The 22047-nt window shown below is 41.3% G+C and overlaps 1 protein-coding gene across 7 annotated transcripts in view; it reads left to right on the top strand.

Moving 5' to 3' along the window:
- The window catches only part of LOC109994164 (SRY-box transcription factor 13), a 44671-nt gene that overhangs the window by 5734 nt on the left and 16890 nt on the right, over positions 1 to 22047 (top strand). For 4 of the 7 annotated variants that reach the window (XM_065955357.1, XM_065955356.1, XM_065955355.1 and 1 more), the window contains exon 1: positions 12654 to 12807. In XM_065955357.1, the coding sequence (XP_065811429.1) occupies positions 12737 to 12807 (71 nt within the window). In that variant the 5' untranslated portion in view covers positions 12654 to 12736. Of the gene's footprint in view, positions 1 to 466; positions 547 to 11578; positions 11731 to 12653; positions 12808 to 22047 lie in introns of those variants that run through there. The other 3 variants (XM_065955359.1, XM_065955358.1, XM_065955360.1) reach the window with 2 other exon arrangements.

Below are 22047 nucleotides of genomic sequence, written 5' to 3'. Positions count from 1 at the left end.
GGGAGATCATTCAGGTTAATTCTTCACTACATCCTTGATAAGAGCGTGATAGTGCAGCCGGTCTCTGCGCTCTTTTGCATTGTGTAACAGCCTCTTCCAACCCCTTACCTAAAGTGTTCTGGATATCCAAATCACAAGGTCAACATTCACTGATATTAATGTGAGGTTAAAGAGAATCTGAGAGGTTGACGTTCATACATTTCTTGTTAAACGGGGCAAGAAAGAGCAAAATGTTATGAGCGAAGATGTTAAACATGAAGCTGTTTAAGGATTTATCTCAAATGAAGAAACACAAAGGTGGAAAGGTTCTTTCTTAACACGTCCTCTCGTCAGTCTTTTAGAGATGCTTTCCACCTGTCGCCTTGATCGAGGGAGGGAAGGGAAAAAGGATGACTGTTAGAACTTTTTTGGAAACACACACTTGTACGCACACGCTGGGCGGGTTATAAAGTCCTGTACAAGTGATGGGCACACACACACACTCACACACAGCTCTGTGAGGAACGACACACACACACACATACACACCCACAAGACAGCGTCAAGGTAAGATTCCTGCTTCACTCGCAGCAAACTCTTTTAACAAAACTTCAATAATGAGAGAGGGAGAGTCATTTGATTTTGTGCTCACAAGGTTAAATATCTCACAGGCTGTTCATGTTATTTTCGTTGTGTTTGTGTGTGTGTGTGTGTGTGTGTGTGTGTGACGGCGGTAATGTAGTATTCAAGCTTTGTGTTATTAAAGGCAGGCATTTTAAGTAACTATTTGTAAGATCTCACTCGGGTCCTGCACAGCTGCTCTCTCGCAAAGTGCATGTGCATTCAGCCAGCTGTGCTTTGTGTGTGCACTCACTCAGCCGTGAGCGCTGTCATAAGCTCATAATAATGACGTGCGAGTAAAGCCTGCTCGTTCAGCCGCGGCTCGGCCATTTATCTACTGTTGTAAATCAGATTTTGGTGAAGAAAGAGCGGAAGCATCCTTGAACGCTGCCCTTGCGTTTTCTCATGCCACTTTTCTTTTTTTTGAACACTTTCTAATCCTTTAGGATAAAAAAAAAAAAAAAAAAAAAAAGTCAACAGCACTTGAGTTTTGTGAACTTCTCCTCCTGTGTTTGCACGCCCTGCGTTACTGTACATGTGTTTCATTCAGCACGCGATGCTAAAAAAAAAAAAGCATGCTCCTACAAGAACCAAGGTGTGTTTCATTAAATATAGTGTTGAGTGGGAAGCTTTTGTCGGGAACTATGCGTCTTTTTTTTCTTTTTTTTTAATTCTGATGTTTGTCAAAGAAGCATAACTGCAGGTTTCTTTTGTCTCATTGTTCCCTTTTTGCTCGTCATATAACGGCCCTGTATTGTTCAGCAGTCAAGACATGAATGAGCAGGTTTATATGTGACTGTGAAACTCTTTGAAATCTGGCTCTTAACCCTTAAAGCTCTGGATTTGTAACACTCCTCTCTGGCTGCATAAGATCCAATTGGTTTGCTTTTTTTTAAATGTATTTTTGGGAGAACTTTTTTCAAATGCTTCAAATCCCTAAAATCTGTATAACTCAGCAAATTCATTAAACTAGAGTAATTGAATTGATAGTTAAAAATGTTATTGATAAGATTGTGCACATGAACACACTGAATTTAAGTTAAAATCTGAGTGTGGGAACATGAACGTAATATTTCCAAAATGAAAAAAAGTCTCTACCTCCCAACATGCGCTTCTCACCCACTTCTGCTACTTTTAAAACTCACCTTAAAACATATTTCTACTCAATTATCCCTCAATTTTCTAAAACCAGTGAAGCTCAGGGATTCATAGTGTTGTAGGTTTTTGTGTTACTGAACATATTTGTTATCTGTTCTTACATTTGTATTGTTGTCGTGTGTCTGTTCAGCACTTTGGATCGTCTGTGTGCGTAAAGTGAGGTCGAAATAAAGTTGAGTTTAGTAAATTTAAACTCGTGACATGTTTTTTGTCTTTGAGACGTACAATATGTGTTTGATTGGCACAGTGTAAAGGTACAGAAGCATCTTGCACTCTCTTGAGAAATTTCAATCATTATTTTTTTCTGAATTAGCAAGATAATTATCTCGGAATTACCAGAAAACTTTTATGAAAAATAAAAATCTGTTTTTCCAATTTAACAAGATAATTGTATCATCCATTCAGAGAAACAGCACATTTTTTTATAGTATTTTCACAGGTGAGGCGGCACTGTAATGTAATTTCTTTGAGTAATTTGAACGCTTAATGTCCCTTTAACCTCAAAAACTAATCTACTAATTATTTGTAAGTTCTGCTTTAGTAATAAAACAGTTCAAACAGATTCAGACATTTTCACTACTTTTTTTAAACTACATGATTAAGTGAAGTCTTCTATGTATATATATATTTATTTATATATATATATATATATATATATATATATATATATATATATATATGTCCACACGGATGACCCCTAGTCTAAACTTTTGTAAAAAGAAAGAATGCTCTCGCTGTTAAAGATTTGATTTCAGAACATTTAAGCAGCATCTGAACAAAAATCTAAAATTGTCTTGTTATAGAGTTCATTAATGTAACTGTTAATATCAGCCTCACATCTTTTATCATTATGATGAATGTTGAACAACTATAATAACTAATGTCTGATATCAGTCCTCCCTGTGTCATCATCATTACAGTTTCTGATGTTCATGTTAGAATCATCGGCCTGATATCAAACTTTGTTGTTAGTGCGAATGAGACGCAGCCTTTATTCATTATTTCTGGTATTGTAGCTGTAAATCTATCTGATTCATTTCTGTAATTGTTGCTCAGTTTTTCTCTGTCCGACTCTCTCTCTCTCTCTGTCTCTCTCTCCTTCTCTCTCTCCTTCTCTCCCTCTCTCTCTCTGTGTCTCTACGTCTCTCTCTCTCTCTCCTCTCTCTCTCTCTCCTCTCTCCCTCACTCTCTGTCTCCCTCTACGTCTCTCTCTCTCTCTCTCCTTCTCTATCCCTCTCTCTCTCTCTCTCTGTGTCTCTACGTCTCTTTCTCTCTCTCTCCTGTCTCCCTCACTCTCTCCCTCTCTCTTTCTCTCTCTCTCCTCTCTCTCTCTCTCCTCTCTCCCTCACTCTCTCCCTCTCTCTTTCTCTCTCTCTCCTCTCTCCCTCTCTCTTTCTCTCTCTCTCCTCTCTCCCTCTCTCTTTCTCTCTCTCTCTCTCCTCTCTCCCTCAGTCTCTCTCTTCCTCTCTCTCTCCTCTCTTTCTCTCTCTCTCTCCCTGTGAGTCTGGTTCTGCTCGAGGTTTCTGCCTCTTAAAGACAGTTTTTTCTTGCTCCTGTATTTTTTCTAAAAGTTGCTTAGCGCTCATGATGGATGAGTGTTGGATCTACGGTCTAGATCGGCTCTTTTTGTAATGTGTCATTGGTGCCATACAAACAGAAAAGGATTGATTCGGGCATATTTTGCCTATTATTATAATTTTGAAATCTTTAAAAATTGTAATTTAGCTCAGCTGTGTTTCTTAACATTTCGAGGCGGGGTTTTTTCCGCCCCTGTAACGTCTCGCCATCGGTGTTGAATGTCACAGAGGCGTCATGGTGAGAGCAAGTCGGGCCATCATCAGAGGTAGACGCAGAGGGGTTACAGGGGCGAGTTTGGGAACTGTGTGTGTATGTATGTCTGAGTGGGTTTGTATGTGAAGCTCCCGCTGTTTTGTTTACACGTCGGGCCTCTCATTATTACTGTCGCAACACCTGAAAATCAAACACTGGGACGCCAAAATGACGGGGAATCAACGTAAAAGAACAACAGAGCTTCGGTTATGGTGCTGTCACGGGATTGTAATCTCAAAAGAGTTTTAGATGGAGACAAAAAAAAAAAAGGTCTGAACGTGACATTAAGAAGTCAGATAACAGTCTGACAGTTTTCACTACAACATTAACAAAAAGTTCATTAACAAGTTTTTCAGCTGCTTTTCACGACTTTTTCAGCATCGGCCAACAGATTTGCATCGCTTTCGGAGAAGAAGGCACAAACAGACAATGTTTTGTTCACTGTGACTAAAGATTGAAGCATGATGGGCTCGCTGCCATCCCTTTTTTTTCCCAACAGATTTGTTTATTTCGGCGCTGTTCATGAGAATTCACAAACTCTCTTTTGATACACGAGCACAGCACAGACGGATAATAACGTAGTGGTTTCCTGGTTCATTTACATGACTTTCCTCTGGGCCCGAACAACACCGCTCTGTTGTCACAAGTAAGCTGACGTTGTTGTTTTTCTTTTTTTTAATACAAGACTCCCATTCTATACCTGTGTGTATGTTGGTGAATGTTTGCAGGGTTATTTGCAAAAAGACCAAAGAGCGTTTGTTTGCTCAACAGCAGTCCCGTGGCACGATTTGCATTCCCTTTATAAAATCAGTGAAATCTAAAGTGACAGTAGGCCATTATGTGTCTGCTTTGTATATGTTGGGTGCTTGTTTGAATCTGACAAACATTCGCAGCTCAGGTGCAACATATAAAACAGGTGTACACTGACACCTCTTTGAACTGTTATATGATGATGACCTTATCATTCATGGTGCATTTTAAGGTTTTCTATATCTTTATCACCCAGTCAGGGAGAAATATCAAACTGGTGTCGCTTTACGTCGGTTTATCAGTAAAGAAGAAAACTTTCATCGCACTGCACCTTATCATGACAGTATCTCATGCTCAACACATCAGACCATGATAAAGTCCCGCACACTTTATGGCCTGTGCAGCTCGGCCATGCCCGGTTCTAGAATAAAATGACTTAGGGTGCATCTGATATGAAAGGGGATGCAGCCCAAGCAGCAACCTCCAGGTCTTGAAAAATGAAGCCAATGTGAAGGTGCAAAAATCCTGCATTACATCGAGTGTCCACTTGAGGCTGGCTCCAGAAACACCAGTCATATATATAACAGAGCTAAAAAAAAAGCTGATTTTACAGCATAAATTAACTAATTAATGTTTACAGCTTGGTTCAAAAAACAAAACTAGGTCTGATTAGTTATTGTCATCACCGGCACACAGTGTAGGAAGGGGAGATTTTTTTTAAATGGCTGCGTTTTGATTTTTAAAACGATACATGTTATCCATAGTTTGGCGCGTAGCTGACATGATTGACAGGTGGGCGCGATGTAACGGTTTGTCAAGAGGCTTAAAACCCGCCTCAGCTCCAGCTCTCAGCCTGTCGTTAGGTTGACTGAAAGTTAGACTGAGACAGGATTTCCAGCATGGCGGCTGCTGCCGATGAGCCTCCAGCTTCGTCGATTACAGTCTACATTGAGTCACACTAAAAAAAAACTAGGTGTTGTGGGCCCGGCATGTGTGGTCCCCCAGTGATCAGACAGGTCACGTGCACCTGTCATGACCATCAGATCATGGATATCATAAACAGGATCAAACTCACTGTTGTCATTTGAAATCCTTCATACTTATTGTAAAAAATATATATATATATATGTGTGTATATCCTATTTTTTGCGTCCATTTAACTGAGGGTGCAGACATTCAAAATGAGGGTGCAGTGCATCCTTTTGCAGGGGTTACTGCCCTTTGTGATGTCATAAAGGGAAAATCTCCAAACGGCCTGTTTGAGCACACATTTTCTGAAAAGTGGAGCAGGCAAAAGACGGAGAGGAAGGAATTTGTAGACAGACTAGGGACACACATTAGTGTTAGAAAAACATGGGAGGGTGTATTTTGCATAATATAATACATTATACTTTACTTTATTGTTCTTAACTCTGCTTTTATGTTTTTTGCGACTTCATGGATTGGCTTTATTTGAAATGATTAGCCTGTGACATTGACTCTTGGTGAGTGATTATCTCTTTTGTTGGAGCCTTAAGAACATTAGTAAAAGACTCAATGGATTAAAACATATTTTACCATCAGAGTTTAAACGTTGTGACTCATTTTCAGACTTCATCCACATTATATCTGCTCTGCAAAGTCAGGTGTTCGAGGCCCGCAAAGCCAGGCAGCGTGTCATTACGGCGGTCGGCTGCCAACTTCAGACATGATCCCCGGCTTATTGGAGCTGGTTAAGACCAATGGCACTAAGTTGTTAGGAGCATAAGCGGCTATACTTGTGAAACACATGAACACACACACACATATACAGAGCAACAAACACACACACAGCAAAGACCTCCTGCCGTTTCTCAGTGCTGAAACGAACAGGCCCTCAGCAGAATCACCTGTTGTGCTCCTTACTGCTCAAAGGCGTTTCCATAGTAACACCTCGCAGCCCTGGCCCCTTGGTCTATAAGACCCTCAGCAAACATAGACCCCCACCACCACCATTACAAACTCCATAAAACTCACATGCACGCAAACACACACATACATCGCACACACGTGGGCGCTCTCAAGAAGCCGCGGTGAATGGAGTGAGGATATTAAGTGTGCCGGGCTAAAGGAGAGAGAACATTGTGAAGGTCCGGCCTTCTTTTGTCTGCGCTAGCCTGAAGGAGTAAGGGGGTGGAAAGGGTGGGGGGGGGGGCTTTGTGAAGAAAGAAGAAAAAAAAAGTGGCCTTCATACGCATCCTTTCTTCCCTTTCTCTTGTTCTATCTCTTTATTGGGAGTGTGTTTTGTCTTCCTACCCCCCCAACTCTCCTCCCCCGCCTCCTACTTCTCTCAGATAAATGCCACAGTAGCCTTTCGCTAGCCGCCACAATAGCCGACCTGTTTCGTAAAACGAGAGGGGGGGGAGAGAGTGGGAGAGAAAGAGGGATGAGAAGGGGGGGGGGGGGCATGAAAAGAAAAAAAAGGCTGCCTTTTAACCTGTGCCTCTGAAAAGCAGAAGAATAAAGCGGCCATGACTAAAGCCAGAGTCCTGTTCTCCCCTCTTTTCTTTCTCCTCCATGTCTTTGTGAACGGCGCAGTTGTGTCATCAGCCTATTTATACGTCTTATTGAGAAAGCCTTTGACAGAGAGAGAGGGAGAGAGGGAGAGAGAGTGGTATGAAGTGCACTAGAGCCAACATAGTTAACATGTAATATATAGATCAGATAAAGAACATATAAAGGCACCAGTGGATATTGAGTTGATCCATTTCAGACATCGTCAAAGTCTCTCCAACTTTTTTATAATACTCAACAGACGTTTATTTAACTAAGAAGTCTTTCAGGATATAAAGAAGTAAAAAGGGTGGATGTATTAGCGGCAGGTTATATACTTGATAGGAGGACACTGCATGGTCATTACGTATGCAAATAAACAAGCATTGTTAAAATATATACAGTCAATGTGGAGGAAAATAAATTACATTTTTTGTATATTTCAAGTAGCTTGATCTATGAAAAGAAAGTATTATATCTTACCAATGATTATATATTTTTCAATCTAAGTTTGAGAACACATGATAACCTTTAGAGTAAAAACAGTGTGCACATATATTAAATTGTTTAAAAAAATGGGGTTAAAAATGTAATTCTCAGATAAGCAGTGGCTGAGAAAGCAGCATGTGAAGATGAGGAGAGTGTTTAATGAATAGATTTCTGTTCTCTTTCTGTTGTATCACATTTCTGCTGTTGGATCACTGACATCACGCTGAATTTGAATTTAATGACATTAACTACAGTTTCAAAGGACTCCGGTCCCTGATCGCTCTGTCCTTATATTAGACTTTGTAACGTTCTTACCATATTCATATTTAAACATTTTATCATCCTATTGGTATTTTAGTGCTGTTCTTGTTGACTTTCCCCTACATAAGACATTAATGTGAAAAAATTCATCTTTCACTTTACTGTCCAAAACAAGTCCTAATGGCTCATATACCATAGACCAGTGTCAGCTGAACCTCGAGCTCTGAGCCCGGCTTTGGTTAATGTCTCTTAAGGTCACAGATGGAGACAAACAAAAACAGCTTTTTGGTATTTATCCTCCTTTTCTGTCTTGTTTAGCCATCTAGTTTTTGACTTCCAACAACCTTCTATGAGATAACACGCAAACCCTTTTTAATGTCATGATGTTGAAATCAATCACTATGCAGATGACACCATGCTCTATGTTTGAGATCAGAAAATGTGCCCTGCTTTACAGTTGTTCTGAATCTATTTTGTCTGCGGTCTCATATTATCTATTTGTCTCTCTTACTTGATGTTTGTCTTAAACAAAAGAATCTGGTGATGTCAAGGCCTAGAAACCCCCAAAACCTCATGGCAAGACCATTAATCAATACATTTTATTTGTACAGGGCCAGTTCCTAATTATTTTTGATCTTAAGACACTTTACAAAAAGTAGGTAAAAGACCTCAGTCTTTGTTATATTATCAACCTCGAGCTCTGAGCCCAGCTTTGGTTAACGTCTCTTAAGGTCAGGAGACAAACAAATACAGCTTTTAGGCATATATCCTCCTTTTCTGTCTTGTTTAGCCATCTAGTTTTTGACTTCCAACAAACTTCTATGCGATAACACGCAAACCCTTGATGAGGTCATGATGTTGAAATCAATCAATATGCAGATGACACCATGATTTATGTTTGAGATCAGAGAATGTGCCTTAAGTCACAGCTGTTCTGAATTTATTGCGTCTTCTGTCACATATTATGTATTTGTCTCTCATACTTGATGTTATGTCAGGATCTAGACATTTTTTTTCTGAATCTACAGAATGAACAAAATAGCTTTCAACACAGTCCGCAACCAAAAACATGATTCATCGGTGAAGAAAGTGTGTTGGATCATTTGGCTCATCCTGCATATAAGTACTAGAAGTATTCTAACAATGCTTTTGATATTGTTTAGCTTTTTATCTCTTTTTTGTGTTCAAGCTAGGAAAAGTGTTTTTTCTTCATCAGCGCTGCAATGTCTTGTCAGCAAGATAACGCATCCTGTCATATTGTTTCTTGTCTTCTTGTCACTGAAACACTGATTCTGCTTCAAACCACAAACAACCTGAGCCTGAAAGCACTGCAGTAAAGCAGCAACAGTCCTCCTGCTGTCTGGAGAGGCTGTGAACTCTGCGCGGTGCTCTTACACCTGTTGACTAGGACGATTACTGAACACACTCCTCACAATCTCTCTGACACCACTTAAAAAAGTCCTTGTGTTTTTCTTCAAAGTGATATTTCTGTCATTGTAAAACCTTTAAAAACTGTTTTGCCATTTACGTTAGACAAGTACGTCAAAATCTTAAGACTGCTCCGTTGGACAGGGCTGCACTCCAAATAATTTCCGTATAATTTTGAAGAAAATGAAATTACTGTTTTTAAGGTTATTAGCGAAATCCAATGTTTCTTTTAAAAAAAAATGTCTCACAGTTAAATAAAATGGTTTTCAGCTTTATGAACATAAAAAACATGGCAGCAACTTTAATTTCAGTCAGCAGAAACAAACATGATCTTAATCTTGAGATATTAGGGGGGAGCTTGGAGCTTGCTACTCCTTCGCATTGAAAAGATTCAGTTGAGGTGGTTTGGGCTTCTGATTAGGATGCCTCCTGGACGCCTCCCTTTGGAGGTTTTTCCGAGCAAACCCAACTTGGAGGAGAGCCCGGGGTAAACCCAGAGTTCGCTCGAGGGATTATAAATCCCGTCCGGCTAGGTATAGTGGGATCATGGGATCCCCCATGGTGCTGGAAAACGTTGATGGGGAGAGGGAAGGTTTACTTACTTTGCCTGCTGCCTCTGCGACCCGAATGGGCGGAGAATCAGGCTTTTTTTTTTTTCATACTTGGTTTGGTTTTTTCTTCTTTCCTCTAGTCCTTGACGACTTTAAAACAACTGTAAATGCAAGGCCGTCTCGTCCAAGTAAACATGTTGTAAACACAGCTCCAACAACAGTACGGCTGGCGGGACTCAGGCTTCTGACTCATTGTAGACAGTCATGACTCAGGGAGACATTTACAGAGAATATACTTGATTTCTGCTGTATTTATGTGTGAAATGTCGCTCATTCTTCCTTTAACACTGAGCTGTTGGGTGTGTGATGATTGATAGAAACACTTTTATTCATCCCAAACAGATACCTCTGATTTAAAACAACCCCTGATGTATGAATTTGAAATATATATTTCTATATCTGGCTGAATTTACTCCAGCTGCCGTTCCCCAAACTGAAACCATCTTTTCTTTAAAAACTGGCACTTGGATTTTTGATTTGATTTGATTTGTTTATTCCAAACTTTGATCATACAACACAAATGATACACATTGGTGTCAGTTCATTTGCTGCAGACAGTGAATAAAAGTGTGAGAATGTCTGTGTGTACACTGGGTGGGCCTGTGTGGGGCAGCCCCTGGACTCCAAGAGGAACAGGGGAGTAAAATGTCGTCTTTGTGATGTCTCTATCGCTCCATCGCAGTGCTGGAGTTCCCAGCTCTGCTCTTTGTGTGATGAGGTGACCGGCGACCACAGAACAACAGCACCTTATCAGGGGCTGTAGCTCTCTGTACTCGCTTCTCAGACACACACACACACTCAGCAAGATAAAAAAAAAAAAAGAGGAAAAAATTAGAAAACTGAGTGTGTACTCCTGATGAGCCTATTCTTCAGACTATGCACTTTTTATGGCTCAGTACCCTTGACATCAAAAGGCCAAGAGAAAAGAGAAAGAGAGGAAGGAAAGGAGAAGAGGGCACAGGCTTTTGTGTCTTCAGTCCTGAGAGCCCATCCTCTAATGAGGCAGCGCAAGGAAGCATTGTTTGAAAAATGTGCGTGTGTGTGTGTGTGTATGAATGTGTCTTTCGACCTCTCCAATAGAAATATGTCATTCAATGCCCCAAAACATGCACACCAAAATCTTTGAGAGTTCTCTTGCCAGTGTGATCTTAGGATAAGTGTTTTTTTGGAAGGCCTTGAAGTTTGACTGTTTTGAATTTCTCTAAAAGTCAGTCAGGTGGTGGTTGAATGAAAGCAAAGTAAACTGATGGAAACATTTTAAAAGCACAGTATGAGAAGGGGTGACAGCCGAGTCCAAATCTCTGTATTAATCTGGCAGTAGAGGCTCTTTGTCAGCAAAGAATAAGACAGTGAAGTGAACTGGAACATTTTGACTTCGCTGTTTGTCGTGCACCGCTCTGAGTTTGCTGCAGTCTGTAAAGTTGAGCTTTAAGCTGTGATCAAACCCTCTTTGAAGTCTCTATATGTTAACTTAACCTTTGCTCATTTTCCTGAATCAAAGCATAATCAGGTGGTTAGAATAATGTATGAAGGGCCTTTTAGAGTGTCAACTGTAGAGCATTGAATCCCAACCAGGGGGTCCAGTGGGGCATCTGAGATCTCAGGGCAGGCAGCGTGCAAGGTTGTCCATATGAGATTTGCAAATATTAAGTTAAATCATACTAGGTCTTTTTGGAAAAACAAGTGTGTATGCATATTTTGATAGGATGCTATCAATGAAAAGTATAAAAAAAATTTAGCAATGTGTCGCTATTTTTTGTGTGGGTGCTGGGAGGGGGGGGGGGCCGGGGGCTCCAAGGTCAAAAGGTTGGGAGCCACTGTGCTAGAATCTGACTCTGACTCTACACCGTAAGTGTATCTAAAACGTGGCGTCTTCCTTTCTTCTGGGCTCTCTCAGTCAACTCACACAAGGTTTTGACGATGCGGTTCTCTTTCAACAGAAATCGACCCACAATACTCGGACATCAGGAACTCAGCGCTGAAGGTGAAGTTTCGGACTCTTTTTCCTCCCCATCAGGAGAGGAGAGGGGCGGCCTGACCCCTGAAGGCTGAGATCCGAAATCCCAGGTGGCTTAAGAACACAGACTTTCTGGTAAGTGAGAATTCATTGTGCAACTGTAACATTTCTGTGACAGATGTGTCAACTTTGGCAGATTTTTGCATGCAAAAGCAGAAATGTGCCTTTTTACTGGCTTGTGCAAATATCTGTCATTTCAAACACAACATCAACATAATCAATAAAGAACCGATTAAAAACAGGATGTCTTTCATGTCATATCGCCGGAACTGAAGCATATCCTGCAGTTTAATATGAGTGTAGTTTTCCTGATTTACTCTTTCAGTGTATTGCAATAGAAGCCGCCCAATCAGGCGCATCCAAGTCGTGCAAAAAAAACAAAAAGGAATATTGAAAATTAGTCATGTGAAAGGAAAGTTAGTTTATATTTATTCTTCGATTCAAAACAATCCCAATATTCTTAATCATATACCTCAAAATGTTTTGTATGACAGCCTTTTTCTTTTCTTTTTCTGATGTGTAAAATGACACCAGGTATGGCATTAGCACCAGTATTTAGCATATTACTGGAGAAGTCACAAGCAAATTGTAACTTTTACTGGATGGAAATGTGACACTCCTTTTTACTAGTTTACGAGATATGATCAAACAGCATCATCTGTGAAGTCTTATCTCGTAGTGTTGTTTCCATGATGCTTTATTTTAATACCACAGTCATAACACCTCGGGTGCTGTCGCATCTCCAACCTCGCTGTCCCTGACTTTCAGTCTGTACATCCAGGGAATCATAATTAAAGTTTTCAGGTCTTATCAAACTGCAATCCTGTTATTAGTTTATGTTTGATGGTTATCACACACGGTAGCTCTGCAGCGACGGTTTACCTGCAACAGGGTGCCAATTATGCAAACGAAGCCCCTTGTTCGGTGGGATCTGAAGAGGCTCTTTGTACTCCCCCCCCCCCCCCCCTCTCTCTAGAGAGAGACAGAGGCAGGAGAAGCGGGTGGGGAGGGATTGGCTGGGTCGGTGGTAAAAGAGGAGTAGAGAAGATGGGTGTTACATGTGGAGGGAGAGCCGGTCACTATGACTTGTGTCAGCAGCTTCGTTGCAGTGTGGGAGCGCTGCTGGATCTCCACAAGTCCACTCCCTAACAGGTCAGTACCGCAGGAAAGATGGAGGGATAAATGCTCGCTGTGTGCTGTTAGATGGGATTTTTACACAGTTTACTACATGTGTGTCCTTCTAGTAGAGCTGCAACAATTACTGATTTAAAGCTTCTTTGCAGAACTTTTTTGTGTCGACCCACTGTGGCACCTCTTATCTCTTCACTGATCTTGTCCTGTATATGTGAACGCAGGGTTTTCTCACAGCATATCCTGCTTTCTTTTAAGAGTGTATTTGACACTCACGTGCTGTTGAAAGTGCAAAAGAAAAGCTTGTTTTTTTCAGAGCGCTGTAAATCATCTTGTCAGGCACCTATGCCCCGCGGCAGAAGTTACAAGCTTTAAAAATAACTTTATAGATGTTGTCAGTCTTGTTCATGATGGTCGTGTTTTCTCTCGCAGGTTGTCAGGAGGCATCGTTTTTTAATTTCAGTCTGTTTTATAATCGTTTAAAAACTGTTCGCAGAAGCTTTAAAGGAACTCAATCGCAGAATGTTTGGTTCATCTTTGAATCAAGTTTTTTTTTTTTTTTTTAAATCCTAATATTTGCTGCTTTTTGTCATTTTGTTAAAGAAAAGTTTGAACTGTTTTTAACAAAAGCAGCAATTTGAAGACATGAATTTTAGCTCTTGGAAATTTAGATGGTCAGTAAATGATTCATCAGATCAAAACCAAATGATAAAAATTGTCCGCTGCCACGAACTTAGGTGAGTGTCGAGTTGGCCGACCACCGGCTTATAATAGGTAATTCTTATCTCGTTGCTGGTTAAGGTTTTTGTATGACTAGAAAGTCAAATGTATCACTCACTTTGAATCTTTGCAGTGGGTAAAAACATTGCTGTTTCTGCTGTGAGCTGACACCTACCCCTCTCAGCGCTTTCAGACATATAGAAATTGTCTGATTTCATGCTGGCATTAGTGTCATATAGAGATAGAGGCATCAATATGAATTTTAGTATTTTTCATAACCAGCGGAAAACATTATTCCTCCTTTTCTAAGGCTGGCTGGATCAAAGCACCAACCTTCTCTGATTTTTCAATAAAAGGAGAAGATGCAGGTTAGCAGAATCCAGATAAGTCACAGGCTGATTTTAGAAAAAGATTTGGTTTCTTTAGGTGATGTTTCAGTCTTTGCTGGAGGCTCTCGTTGCGATGGGCTCGATCCAGGCCCTGTGGGCAGGCAGCCACTATCTGGCACGGATCGCTGGATTGTTTTATCATCCCTGAGTAAATACTGCTAGCTGTGAAACATTTCCCCAAACATTTGTTTATGCATCTGTTCACACTTGTCTTAACAGGACTGCATTAGCAGGTTGGAAACTTACTGTGCGAGCTCTGTGACAAAAACGCTGCGGACAACTGAACAATCAGTGAGAACAGTTTCTTATTCAGGGAGAAAAAGAGATACAGATAAAGATAAACTTTATTGAGCTCCCATTATGGGAAATTTCTTTGTTTCAACAGCTCCAAAACAGTAGTATAATTAGTAAAAATAACATATACTATAAACACTTTCACTTGTGGAAAGACAGAGGACAGTTCTTATTAAAAGAATTACTGATTGTGATTGTGAACATTATTAGAGTCAGATGGGGTCAGATGGATCCGGCTTTGGAAATATGCAAAGGTTTGGGTGTGCGATGCATTATTATGTGTGTCTTTTTTTGTTGTTATTCCATGGTGGATTGTTTTAGTTTGTGCCTGCTGACAGACGCGTTACGGTTTTCTGTCTTTGCTATGTTGCTGCTGGGAACCTTCTGCCATTACAGCTGTCAGTCTCAGTGCTCACAATGGGACGTCTTTATTTGTTTATCACCATGTGAACCTGTTTAGATGTCTAACACTTTATCCTGTTGCTCTCAACTGCTGAGACCGGCTCCTGGCACTCTCTTTCGCTCTCTCTCTCTCTCTCTCTCTCTCTCTCTCTCTCTCTGTCTATTGTGCTCTCTCTTTGCTATTCTGCCTCAGGCAAGAGTTTGAGAGTGACAAGGACGATATAAATCCAACAAGCTCCTGTTGGGAGGGGGAAGAAGAAGAAGAAAAAAAAAAACTGAGAGAGAGACAGAGGAAACAAAAGAAAAGAAGAGAAGAAAGGGAGAACAACAGAAGGGATTTGCATTGCCAATCCCCTGGGGGGGGAAATGTCGGTTTTTTACGTGTAACAACTTGTTGGGTAACTGAGGTTTTGTGTGAAGTGATTCTTGTGTCGTGGGAAGTGTAGAGTTTCAGTGTTTTCAGCGCTCACAGGAGAGGAGTTGATTTTTATCTAGGCGCAGAGGCATGTTCTCTCTCTGTCCGCGGTCATCCTCCATCAACTCCCTCTTAAGTTCTCAGTGAGGACAGGACCAGAGCAGTTCTGTAACAGCACAGCCATTACTGCGGTGAGACTGTTAGCAAGCCACAATGAGGGACTTTGTGAAGCTCATTTGATGCATATTACCTCCTTCTGTATTTGGGACATATGCATGAATACATTTCCAGGTTATATTTATTAAAAATGTCAAGTTTTTTAAGTTGTTCTGGTGTTTTCACACATGCACAAAACTCCTGAATAATCCCCAAAATCATTTAATCTTGGAGGAGTCTGGGTCATCCGATGTGAGAATCCTGCAGGAAGAACTCTGTAAAATTCACTGCAAGCAAGCAGGAGTGATGTCATATACATCACACGACTGGCGTGTGGCCATTGTGATCTCTGCGCGTGTAATGACACTGCTTCATTATGTTCTATGTTCACCAGCAGTACTACAAGTAGCATTGATGTAAACACAGAAACTGTCATCACTGTGTCCAAATCAGTTGCCTTATTCGTCATTTCTGCATTGTTTTCAGGCATGCAAATGTATAAATGGCACACACCCTCACAGCGGGAGACTTTCCCTGTAGGACAGAAAGTGGGGGGGGGGGGGGGGGGGTGTCTCAGGAGGCAGGATATGACGTAAAAATGGTGGTGTCATAATGGTGGACCAAGCAAAAGATTTCAACGCAGGGATGACATTTTTTGCGTTTTTATCAATATCAATGTGACATGAAGGTACACTATCAAGGACTGAGCTGGACCTACATTTTGGTGACGGGAGAGGAGTATGAAGCAGCTTTATTGCATGCATGAAGATCGCACCGGTTGCCAACATGTCCCGTGACATAAACACCCATGCCAGCTCACTCATCAGGAATGTTCTTGTGTTATTTCCTGGATTGTTGCGTGACACACTGAGTCAACCTGGCCTCAATCCTAAATTTGACTCGGGGTTGGCAGTGAGTAAAGTCAGGGTAAGATTTTTTGCAGTTTGCTTCAGTTTGCTCACCACAAGCATTTTTGGAAATCTTCTGGAGTTTTGTGCATGTAAGAAAACACCTAAAGAATCCACCCTGCACTTCGTTAATTACTTTAGTACTACTACAAACTTTGTGTAATTAATGTCGTTTTTTCGTTCAGCTGTTATTTTTTTACTACTGTTGGGATGACCCACACATTAACACCAAAGTAGACAAATAAATACCTGTTAAGTACTTACTAAAATCATATGAATAAGAACAATCTTGAATGCATTTAAACTCATATATGTTATCATTTCACCTATGACATGAAGTCCTGGATGAATGCATTCACATCATTTGGCCTATAGCTTTCAAATGTGTGGCTAATGTGAGATTAGCACAACAGCTGATTAAAAAAAGAGATGATTGAAAATATGTGGCTACACAAGCCCTCGGGTGAAATACAACGGCACTTTTTTCCCGATTTGAATAATTGGGTTCTGGATGGACAACAAACTGCAGATGAGAGTTTTATACCCCCTATACAGTAGGTGTAGTCTACAGCAACTGCAGCAGCAACAGACTCATGATTGTCATGCTTTATCTGCTAACTGAGAAGCTGCTTTTCACTTTATTTAAGATTATTAGTTGAGATTTTCAAGCCTTATCGAGGATGGATAGTGGTGGATTACAGGCAGTGGAGGCAGGCACCGCTTTTGAGGGCTGTAGCAACTGTACATGAGACATGCTAAGTTACCACTGAGTATAACCAGAGCCCCACTACTTTCTGACGATAGCTCTTTACACACTGCGGAATCCGCAATAGTGCCATAACCAAGTTCCAGTCATTACGCCTTTGTACTGTACTAATGAACTGAATCTGCAGCTTCATAATATTGATGTCACAGTGTGTGAGTTCACACTGAGTTACGTTGTCGTGGAAGCACAGGAGGCTAGCCTGTTAAGAAGCAGCAGGAGCTTCACATACACACACTCGGACATGCACACACACACACACAGCTCTGCTCTGTCTCGCCTGATCCAACATTGCTCACTGCCGCATCTCGCCCTCTGTTACTACATCCAAAGGCCGACCAAATGAGGAATGAGGAATGACTTTTTTTCACATTATAGAAGAGGCGTAACAGCTGCGTCGACGTCCAGTCCAAGCGACGTTGTGTATTTTGTGGGGTACGAAAGCTGAGACCAAACTAGTTCCTGGAGTTCAGGAAAACTGGAGAGTTGGGTGACAATTATTTGTTGAATCTTGAACTTTGTGCAACACCTCTCACATTACACATACACTTTTATCCATTATTGATAACCCAAAAAAAAAAGATCAGGGCAGCTTTAAGTGCAACAATATAAACCAGAGATCAGTTAAATAAAATTAAAGCTCCTGGAAGGAACTTTCGGTTTGTGATGGTTTTGGCGACAAAGTGGCGTCTTTCAGCTCTTTACTGATTTTGTCCTTTACATGTGCAAGTAGTCCTTTTTAGGAAACTCTTTCGTCCTGCTCTCTTTTGACAGTCAGACACTTAACTCACTCACACTTTATGTGATACTTCCCCCACTGGCAGTGGTTTGAGGCTTTAAAAATCATTCAAAACAAACAATCAATCCTGATATCTAATCTTCTTTTTGCTTTGACTTCTAATACAGAGGTGTGAGTATGAAATTCAGTCTGTCTCATCACCTTTTTAAAAAACTCCTCACAGGAGCTTTAACGTGTTTGTCACTCGGCTTTCCGGAGTTTCCAGGTGTTTTTTCATGCCCTTATTATTCCCATCACATCTTTAGAAGCAAACATGTTATTCCCTCTATGAGCTGAACTCCGCTCTGCAGTGAGTAATAAGTCAGTCGTATTTACTTTCATCTGATGAGTAGTTTCAGAAGTCTGTAATGGAAGTATTCTGGTCACTGTGTTCTTCTTTGTTTAGCTCAGCAGCTGAGCTGAGGTTTGTTTTTATTGTGATTTCTTAGCCACATGTGGTACACGCCTATAAAAGCCGAACAACACTGTTGGTGGTCGGAAAACAGGCCTCAATCAGATAACCATGTAGGAAGCGAATGCTATTTAAAAATCACGCAATGCATACGCTACATACATCCACAAGGTCGCGTTCCACATGGGTGCAGTCAGCTGTAGATAGGCGAAGTGTGTGCCTGAGTCGATGAGAGTGATTTTTGAGGGGAAGCCATAAAACCAGACTGGTTTGCATTGTTCTCGCCTGAGACGTTGAAGGCATTGTTTGAAAATAATAAAAGCAAAAAAACCTTTTGTGCTTGTAAAACACACACACACCTTGACGCATTCTTTGCTGTCAACAGCGCTGCGGGTCGCTGAGATTCTGTGCATACCTCTGTTACACACACACACACACAGAGTCTATGCAGAGGCGTGTGAAAGCCACCTGTGGCAGCTCCACAGCGCCAGCCTCTGTGGAACGTGGAGGGGAGACCCAGGAATAACTTCCAGCGTGGGACAAAACTCTCACACACACAATCAACCCCTTGCTGATACCAACGGGGGCCAAAGCGATGTTGACTAAACAGTTTCCAAACCTCTCTGTCTTCATTCCTCCATTCTCAATCCTTCTTTACACTCAGCGGAAGAAAAAAAAACTCCACCACACCTGAAAGATAGGAATCAAAACGGTGACACACATTAGTAAGGGTTTACATTTGCCAGTTGATAGACTGGAGTGCAAAGATTAGGATTCGCTGAAATTACAGAGCAAACCAGATTTCTTTCAGAATTCTTAAATTTAGGCCAGAGAGAGTCAATCACAAATGAGCCCACATAAAAAAAATCAGATGCAAACAAATGACTGTGAGTGATATTGAGTGCGAGGTCAACGTGGGTTAAGCAGGTTCATGAAATGAGTTTGAGTGCAGTCCTTGGCCCGGGCTCGTTGGATTTTATTGGCTACAGTGCTTTTTGAAGCTACCAGCTGTGTGAAATGGTTTTATCATGATTCACAGTTCACACACACACACACACACACACACACACACACACACACACACACACACACACACAGGTTGAAATACACTCACAAACAGTTTGCGCAGGTTAAGAGCTTTGGCTGTCAAGTGGGCCCTGCTGTGAAATCTGCAAGCTGCAACTTCAGGTGTTGAAAAATGAGGCCAATGCAGACGTGCAAGTCCTGCAGTCCGCTTGAGGGTCCGATTGAGGCTGACCCCAAGACCCCTGGAAGTCACATTTTTTAAAAAAAGCCAGTTTTTAAAAGCAAAAATTAACATCAGAATCAGAAATACTTTATTAATACCAGAGGGAAATTCGGTCGTTACAGTTGCTCCAAATAGGAATGTAAGTAAGATTTCAATAATAGGTACAAGAAATATTTACACATGTAAAATTTTAAATATGTTCAAAAGATGATATTGGCCGAGTTATGTGTAGTTTGGCGTGTATATGAATTGATTGACAGGTGTTTTAAAAATTGTTGGCTACTCCTTTTATCCAACCGGTGAAGCGGAAAATCTCTCATTAAGACTTAAATCATTCAGTAACTCTTTTAAGGATGTCGGCTTTGTTATAATGGAGAGAGAGCACTCCCATCAGAATAGAAATGTTTGATCGTAGGAGATACAGTTGAACCGCTCAAAACACCTTAAACGCTCATTCTGGAAAACAAAATGCACTCAAACCATTCAGGCAAAATGTGCACTTTTTTAGCATGATTTAAAAACTTCTCAGTTTAAGTTAAAGTAGACCTGTTGTCGTTTTACAACAGGTCTACTTTAACTTAACCCCCCCCCCCCCCCCCCCCCCCCCGAGGATAAGGTAAGAAATAAAGGCCCCCGTATAGGTGCATATAGCACTTGGTTAACTTTCAGATACATGCTATTCTAAGGACTGAGAATTTCGCTGTTTCCAACAAGAACAGAGCTAGCTCACAAACATGGACGTAAACAAAGTGAACAATCGCATTCCTTTGAGGGAACAGAATGCATTGAATGTGTTCGTCAGGTCTCAGGGTGACACGCACAATATGGTTTGTTGAGAAAACAAAGAAGGTAAACACGGCGGTTAACATGGAAGAAATCTGTACACCTTATAGTCTAAGAAGGTTTTTTTTTTTTTTCTTTCAGCGCAGAACAATAGGCCGATTGTGCCGAGCGGCCGACAGCAAATAAAAGTCAATCAGAGTTGCTCCAAAATTTCCCTGCCGCCCATTTCTCGTCACTCTTGTTTTGAAGTCACATATGCACTGCTTGATTTCATTCATGCGTTGCAGGTGAGAGTTATTAAATGTGTTCCAGTGGTTTAGGCGATCCGGTGGTTTACTGTAGTGTGGCTTAACATTGCATTCAGGCTCTTAGCCGTGTTTTATTGGTGCAGTCAGTGCACACACAAACACACACACACATGCACATACATCATAGAGGGTTGGAGCCTTGGCCCCTGGCAGACAGGTGGCTTTGTTCAGAATCACAGTGTGCAGGGCTGGGAGAGCTGGGTGAAGTGGGGTGGTGGTGGGAGGGTTCTAATCATTATCATGCTTTCCGCAGAACGGTGGCGCTCTGCATTTTTTTGTCGTGTTCCCGAGTTGGTCGGCACATTCCGCTGGCATTGTTATCCGGCCTGTTTCCTGCGGCCGGCTGCTTTTGTCAGCCTCTCCCCCATTGTCCCGGCTTCCTTTGTTCCCCGGCTCCAACAATGGCTTTTTTTTTTTCTGCCTCTTAATATATATGTGCACTTTTTGCCCTTGTGTGTTCTGTTTGTTTTGTTCTGCTGTCTGCCATGTTTTTCTTTCCTCCTGCTGCCGAGGTTGGGAAATAACATGCACACACACACACACACACACCCATACACACATACACCCACACACATACACACACACACACAACAAACAGGCACACACAAGCTTGAGTTGATATGTTCAAGTTCACCGTGGTTCAAACTTTTCTCACTCAACCTGTCCTCTCTTCCTTTTTTCTCCCTCTCTGAGGTTTTGTCTGTCTGCCTTTCCTGTAACCTTCTATTAGTCACTGTCACTCACACACAAACACACACTTTGATAGTAAGCCAGGCTGTTCCTCATGTTTTTGTAACAACACAATCACAATAAAAAGCTAGTGTAGATCCTAACTCATTTAAGGTTGGCTGATGATAAGAGCTGATACGGGCTTATCAAAGACAGATCTAAAGTTTCCTGATATCAAATAACATGTAACAGTTAATAGTCAAACAGTTGTCATCACCTGGTTTGTCTGGCAAAGCACATTCTGCAGAACAAGGTATGGGAGCATACCTTTACAATTTCTGATTGTTGTGCACAGTCCTGTTGAAAGGTTTTTCTTTAGGATTTAGGATTTAGGCTGCATAATCTAAAAACTAATACGTTTTCCTCTTTAAGAATTGGTTGTAAGACGCAGCAGTAGGTGCCGATGGGGCCCTTGAGTAGGCACTGAACCCCCAACCGCTGTGCAGCCCCCTCCCTCTGACATCTCTCCATTAGTGCATAGGATCCTGTTTGTGCATCTGTGTGTATTTCAGCCTATGTGTGTGTAGCATGTCTCAATAACAGAGTGTGTATGGGATTTCCCCTTCTATATATCCACTCACCAATTTTTCATTTTCAACTGATATTTCACTCATAATGATGATGCTGTCTTTGGCAATCCTCTTTCTGCTTTGACCAGAGTGGAATATGTTGACCACTCTTGGATGAGTTGCCATTAAAGTTGTTTGAGATATTCGAGGAACTGGAGGATATACTCCAATGACTCTGGTGATCTGTTTTTTTTTCTTGCGTTACTGGCAGCTCATAATTTTCATTTTCTCAGAAAATCATGACAGCATCTGCGTGAGCTTTGTTCAAAACTTTGGTTAAAGGAAGAACGTGCGACATTTTGATCCAGTAGATGTCGCCCCTTGAGCACCAGCATGAAACCAAAACAAACTTCTGTTTGGTTATTCTGAAGCCTCCGCTCTCCTCC

This window comes from Labrus bergylta, chromosome 5, assembly GCF_963930695.1.
Source record: "Labrus bergylta chromosome 5, fLabBer1.1, whole genome shotgun sequence".
NCBI classification, from domain to species: Eukaryota; Metazoa; Chordata; class Actinopteri; order Labriformes; family Labridae; genus Labrus; species Labrus bergylta.
Note: the sequence above shows the minus strand (reverse complement) of the source record. Positions and strands in the feature narration are given on the sequence as shown.